Source organism: Amaranthus tricolor, chromosome 8 (assembly GCF_026212465.1).
Source record: "Amaranthus tricolor cultivar Red isolate AtriRed21 chromosome 8, ASM2621246v1, whole genome shotgun sequence".
Taxonomy (NCBI): domain Eukaryota; kingdom Viridiplantae; phylum Streptophyta; class Magnoliopsida; order Caryophyllales; family Amaranthaceae; genus Amaranthus; species Amaranthus tricolor.
Genome location: NC_080054.1, coordinates 18,914,558 through 18,921,926, shown reverse-complemented (window position 1 = coordinate 18,921,926; position 7,369 = coordinate 18,914,558). Strand labels below are relative to the sequence as shown.

The window sequence follows — 7,369 nt, the reverse complement described above, 5'->3', positions numbered from 1 at the left end:
AGTATATATACTGTAATAACTTCAGATATATTATGTTATAACCCCAAAAATATTATGTGACTTTTTGCATTCCACTTCACACACAGCGTCAGAATTTTTTAAATTAACATAAATTAGGTTTAGGCTGAGCTTTTGATAACCGTCTTTACAAAAGACGGTCTCTCAAGAAAGCACATGTTTTAATTTTGACTATAATTCACATTTTTTTTCTAAACTTCATTCACATATTTAACTTTTCTTTTCATATTATCCACTTTTTTTTTCCCAATTCACCATAAATTACATATAATTTATCCAATTTTCTCCCTTTTCTTGATTTTCACACAAATTATAATTGAGGCAAAAGTCACATGACAGAGGAAGTAGAATATTTTAATCAATTTCATCCACTTGATAAAATTCATCCACACTTTTTCTTCCCAATTCTATCTTTGATGTGAAATGTATGGTTAAAATTGATTTCAGAATCAATACATATGGTATCACCATTTTAGCCACAATAAGCTAACAAAACTTTTATAATAGGGTCATGAGAAGAATGAAAGATTGAATAAAATAAATTTTTTAAAAAATGATTCCTAAAATAAGTTTTGGAAAATTTTAATTTCAAAATTAAACATATTTGTATCCACTAAGATTAAATTTGTTCTTTTTTACTAAGAGCACTCTTAATAATGATGAAAAAAAATCCTCACCAATCTCTCTCAACACTTTCCCTCTCATCCACATCAGATTTTTTTGTGTGAAAATTTTTGCTATTGAAATTTATTCCATTCATGAGGAAAAAAAGTTTCCTCACTAGTCACTACTCTCTCATACATTATATTTTATCCCACTTTATTTTCTCAAGATCTCCACCAAAAGGTTCTAATGACTCTTTCCACATCAAGAAAGAAGGAAATAGCATATTTGGGAATCTTATTGATCCATGTAAAAGCAGAAAATAGATTAACAGGAAGAAGATAGAAGAGAAAAGAAAGGACAGAACCAACAAGACAGACGGATGAAGAACAGAAATCTTCGATGGATGAAGACGAAAATCAACACAGAAAGAACGGTTAGATGGAAACCCTCCCACGAGAAAACCTAAAAAAATTAACTCAATTCCAACATAAAGCTTCAACACCTAGATCATATAAAAACATCAATAATTAGAAAGTATAATCTACACAAACATCAATACGAATATAAAAATTACTTCGTAAAAACAAGCTTATCATCTTTTAGTTTCAATAATTAGAAATTTAGAACATTAACATATGTTAAATCATAGAAGAATAAGGAAACAACGGCAAATGCAAGAAACAAGTATCAACATAAATAAGAACGAAGAAAAAGAATCTTCCATTTCAGAAGGCTCAAGTAGCTAAGATGTACATCAAAAGTAAGCTATATTTCGAGCTTTTGCAATATTTCCTATTTTCACCATCTATACAAAATTCAAGACATCAAACCATTTATGTTATCGAATATAGCAAACTTCTTCCCTTTGTATACAAATCATATTAGTTCGATGATGTTCATTGGAAATTCTTTTATGTCTACAAAAACATAAAACGGTTTCAGGATTTCAGTTTGCACCTTAGTTTCCAAGACCAGCACCACAATCCTGCATGTAATAACATGATAAAGTTTGCTATATCTCAGGACTTGGATTTACCATTGGAAAAATCGGAAGGAACATAAGAAAACAAGGTGGGCTAAATTCTCCTAGAAACTACCGAGTCTCCCCTGAGCTTCACTGAAACATTCTAGTGTAGGTTTTCTTCTCACGATTGTGTCGATCAGCAATCTGAAATCATATTCAACAACAAAACGTTTGCCTCAAACTAATATTGTTGGTTTTATCATGGTTAAACCCAATGGAACACCTAATCTCGGATGTTTAAATTACCTTTTTCTTTGTGGCGGCAAGTTCCTTTTTTATGCCACCTACAAGAGAGAAATAGAGATTGTCGTCACTTTGTGTAATCCCCGACATTATGCCCAGAACTCTAACAGTAAGGTACTACTACTACAAATGATACATTCATGAAAAAACTTACCATCATTTGGTTCAAGTTCCAAAGCCTTTTCAAAGCATTCAGCTGCAGAATCAATGTCACTGAGAGCAATAAAGGCCTGCATTCCAAGTAGCATTAGGTAAAAGTATGGTCCGACGTCATCCGACCCTCCCGTGACTCTAAAATAGCTTCTATGAGTGAGATATATTGGGATTAGTGATGATGATGTTGATGGGTCCAAGTCGTCTTTAATAGTAATAGTTCCTCATTTATGTGTCTTACGGATAAGGAAAAACAAAACCAACATGATTACACGACCCAAACCCAACTGGACCGAACTCAAGATTTAGGATTGATTGGTTTGCCCAAATTCAAAACAAAACTGACTCGTGTGATTGGTCAGAATGTTGGTACCAAGTCCAACCAAGAAAATCTCTAAGAATACAGCCAAAAAAGACACATAAAAATTGTGCCTTTACAAGGAAAAAAATACATAGTGAATAACTGGTACAATTTTGCAACAAATGAGGGAAATACTAATGTAAACGTTAATGCTAAATTAAAAATCACTAACCTGACCCCTTCGGAAGTGAGCCTTAACATTATCTTCCTCATCACGAAGTGCAAAGTCAGTGTCCCACAACGCTCCATTTACGTCTCCCATCTTCAACTTACAGGCCTAAGCAAGAACGAAAGGAATACATCAACCTTTCAAAACATCCAATTCAAACGAGTAATGTACTTGTCTTTTCAGAAAATGTATATCCATACATAATCATACAGCTTAGATGATAATAAGATGTACAATTCGAGAAGTATTTTTATGAATCTCAAAATGACAAAATTAGAAACTGTATTTAATATTTATTTTCCAAAACCCAACCCTCTCGTCATTCATGTATCCATATCAATAACGGAAACATTATAATAAAATGGATCTTACAGCAGTATTAGTGAATAACTGAGACCTCATTTTCCTCAACAAATAACTCTTTTCTGCAAACATAACAATAATCAGTTCAGTTCAGTAGATGCCGAAATTTAAGAAGCATGAAACGATAATAAAGGTTTAAGACACACAAATAGCTCACCTCCATCTAACGACTCCATGTCCCAGCACACATCTATGTACCGCATAGCTTTAAGATATTTTCGGATAGCCATTTTATAATCTTGCTTCTACATGGGAAAAACACTTGTTTAATCAAATAGGAGATTCAATAATTCGGGATGTCAAATTATAAATAGCAACAATCTTTCTCATGAGCCTACAATCACAGAATTCACATAGCCTGCATATTTCAGCAAGAATACAAGTGTATAACAAAATTCGGAATCAGAATTACTGGACAAAATTGCCATTCACAAGGCTAATGTAATGATATACATGCACACACATTAAAAAGTTCAGATTCTATCCCATTAAATCACTTTGTTTCGTGTACCTTAAATTTCTCGTTGCCAAAAGCTTTGATGCATTCTGTAGCAGTAACCCACCAATCGAAATCATCTGATTTAACATCAAGGTCAGATGGCCAGTCAGGATAAGTGTCCCCATCTTTGAAAAAGTTGATGACACCATAATCTTCTCCCTCGGGAATTTCTCCACAATCCTCAATGACAATATCAAGCATAGGCTGATTATCAGCATCAAGATCAACATGCTCAATTGAGCGAACAACACCCAAACCTTTAATTACTCTTCCAAACACAACATGATTTCCATTGAACTGATGAGTTTGAGTAGTAGTGATAAAGAACTGAGAACCGTTGGTATTGGGGCCAACGTTTACCATGGACAACATTCCTTTGCGCTCATGTTTCAAGTCAAAATTTTCATCATCAAAAGTCAATCCATAAATGGATTCTCCACCACTTTCACCACCAGCAGATATGTCTCCACCTTGAATAAGAGCCCCTTTCACAATGCGATGAAAACGCAAACCCTGCCAACAATTATATTTTCAAAGAAAAAGTTAACAAAAATGGATTTTCCATATGTAGTGATTTATGCTTAACAAAAATAAGAGCCTTCCATCTCCTTTTCTTCCCTTTTCATAGCCTAAAATAAAATAAAATAATCAAACTACCATTCTACCTCCCTTTCTTTCCAAATTTGTGTATCTAAACACATTGTAAATATAAATGTTGCTAGTTTTGAAACATTCAAGAAACTCGATACATAGCTAAACAGGATTCCAAAACTAACGTTAATACAAGAATAGACTCCGTAGCACAGTAAAATCAAAGAAGTGCATCTTAAATATGTAAAACCATTTTCATTTGTACTTCCCAACCACAATATTATTATCCTGCAAAACTAGGACAATCACTCTTACCTAAATGCCATCGATTAGACAGTTTCCAATAAATTAGAATTAAAAAGGTTTGAACAATTGCTGCGATAGCACATTGGTAAATCTAAAATTTGCTGCGGTAGCACATTGGTAAATCTTAAATTTCAAAAAGAGTTTGTACAATGATATAATGTGTTCAAAAAATCAATATGCTATTTCACCATCCATTTAGTTAAATGAACATTCATTTAACCAAGAAACAAGATGATCTAAGACAAAGTTCCTAGGAAATATAATCACCATGGTACCGTCTTAATTATTGAAAATTGACTTGTCCATTGTAAATTTTAAAGTGCTGACCAAACACCAAAACCTATTTCCTATGAATTTTATGAAGTAAATAACTTCCTAGGAAATATAATTAAATTCCAATATCAATCAAACAAGTTCTTTGAATATCAAAAAAACTCAAGGAAATTCAATATTTTCATGATAAAAAAACACTCGAAACCCACAATTTAAAATTACTACAATAACCATTCTTTAAATGAATAAAGAACCCACATCAAAACCATCAACAAAGAGGAAGGAATCAATTAATAATCAAAACTCAAACGAGATGCAATGTTACCAAAAACCCTTAATGTTAACCTAATAACACAACTTTCAATGAAGTAAGACATTAAATATTGCAAAATCTGCAGAGAAATTCAAAACATGAAATCAAATTTGTCCAAAAAAAAGTAAAATCATTTAGTATTACATTAAAACGTTAATCTAGTAACATAACATTTAAGATGACATTTATTGATACAAAAACCTCCAAAAAAATTTCAGCGAATCAAAAGAAAATAGTCAAGAAAGTAAACCTTGTAATGTAGACGAAGACCAGAAATGGAAGAAGTGCCGAATTCACCAGTGCAAAGCGCCCTGAAATTCTCAGCAGTTTTAGGTACAGTATCATTGTATAGTTCCACAACTATCCTTCCTTCAAGCTCTCCTCCTATACTAATATCCATATAACATTTAGGTCTCACCCCCATTTTTGATTTTTCTCAGAAAATTCAGATTTCCAAAACCCTAGAATTGGGGGTTTTTTGAAGGAAAAACCCCTTTTACTTTTTTTGGTGGGTCAAATAAAGAACTTGTACTAAAAGGCTGGACTCTTCACTCTGCACCCTTATTTTACTCCTAGGAGTAGGAGTAGGCGCTTCACCAATTACCAAATATATGAATGGTTTTTTTTTCAAGCGTTTTGTCTTCTTTAATGTTAAACTTGGGATTTAAAGAGGAGTAAATGACTGTAACATGTTTTAATTTAATTTTATCTTATTAATTTTTATATTTTATTTTAGATAAGATAATAGTGTTATCACTTCTTTTTTAATCCATATTTACATTTTTTTTTTATGTTATCAATATATTTTAATTGTCCTTATATTTTCTTAATATATTTTTAAAGGTAGTTATTGCAACTTGCAATTTCTCAGGACGCAGAGAGCAATTCTTAAGAATAAATGGTACTACCTCCATCACACAGTCACGTACAACACAAGATATATTGTGTTATCCTTTATTTATTATTTATTTTTTATATTTTAACTATAAAAATGTGTAAGAGTTTGACAACGTTAATTTTCACAAAATAAACAATGAAATATTTGTTCATTTGTTTCATTCAACACTCCTCCTTCTCTTTGTTGATTTGATCCCTTCAACGCATTTTCATCAAGATGTCAATTCTTAATTATTAGGACTTTCGTATCGGAAAAATTAAAAAGTTTCCATAAATTAGTTTCAATGTCAACTTCAATGGATCAGATTAGATCAATTTGTACTTCAATGAGATTGTAAATGCAATCAAGAAACTTGGTTTCAATGCTATCAAGTTTGGAGATCTAAATTTTGGTGTCTCTTTCCTTTTTAACTTTCTGATTTTATTTTTTAAATCTAATTTTGATTTTATCACAAAATATTCCCAAATTTGATAGAATTTAAAGAAGAGTTCTTCTAGGAATCAAAGTCTTCCTCAACAAAGAATTCCAAGAAGCTTAAATGTTGCTCAATTGTTTAATACTTTCTTTAATTTCTCATATATTATCATATTCAAATGTCTTGTTGTGTAAATGGTGTTCGTTATCCCTTGACATTACTTTGGCCATGGTTTTGGATCACATTTTTTTTCAACACCATTTCTTTGTTTCATTCATAGAACTCGTGTTAAACATAAAAAAAAACTTCTACCTAAGTTGTTCTTCTCTCTTTCTTCTCTCAGAATACTCTTCACATGTGACAAAGGGATTAGATAAATTCCTTCCTTCTCCTTCTTCTTTTGTTCTTATTGACCCCATCATGAATCAAGCAAGCCCATACTACCTTCACCCTACTGATACTGGTTTAAGAATTTTTTTAAATGTTTTTAATGGGATTGGTTTCATAGGGTGGAAAAAGTAGTTACCATTGATCTTTCTAGTAAGAACAAAATTGGGGTCATTAATGGATCAATTAAGAGATCTTCCTCAAAACATATGCAAGGATAATGTGGGTAGACCATGGAACTCTAATTATTTAAAATATTTGATCTCAGTACTACACACCCTAATATCTAGGTCTTAATATGTTCTCTTAGTAAGACAACTCTCCTCAATGTTAACAAAAGTAATAGATCTAGCAAATGTGGCTTTTAAAAAGTGTATCACTTGAGCTCGTAACAACACGAAATGTCCTGTTACCTAATTTAATTCTTCAAACAACCTGTCCACTTCTACGTGACCACCTATGGTCGTACTTTTTGATAATCTTGAAATGTACGAAAGATTTAACTATTATACTTTGAACTATAAATGGGGGTGAAATATCAAAACAACAACGTCCTAAAAGTAAGGTGCACGAAGTTACTCGACACCTAACTCGTATTACAATTAGACCCTAGACCTAAGGATACATGAATCTTACAAAACTGGTTGGTTATCAACTCCTAAATCGATTCACCGCTAACTTTACTTATCCTAACATAATCCTAACCTTTTACTTAACATGAAATGCTCTTTTCATTAATCATATATGATC

At 32.0% G+C, this 7,369-nt stretch overlaps 1 protein-coding gene across 1 annotated transcript; it reads right to left on the bottom strand.

The window, feature by feature from the left end:
- Positions 1 to 1,296: 1,296 nt before the first annotated feature.
- Positions 1,297 to 5,542, bottom strand: LOC130820380 (peptidyl-prolyl cis-trans isomerase CYP40-like). Its single transcript, XM_057685730.1, has 8 exons — positions 5,170 to 5,542; positions 3,449 to 3,949; positions 3,095 to 3,182; positions 2,947 to 2,999; positions 2,578 to 2,682; positions 2,046 to 2,121; positions 1,895 to 1,932; positions 1,297 to 1,792 (listed from the first exon to the last, which is right to left on the bottom strand). Exons 1-8 carry the CDS (start codon positions 5,341 to 5,343, stop codon positions 1,739 to 1,741), a joined length of 1,089 nt encoding a protein of 362 aa, XP_057541713.1. The 5' UTR covers positions 5,344 to 5,542; the 3' UTR covers positions 1,297 to 1,738.
- Between the last annotated feature and the right edge of the window lie 1,827 nt (positions 5,543 to 7,369).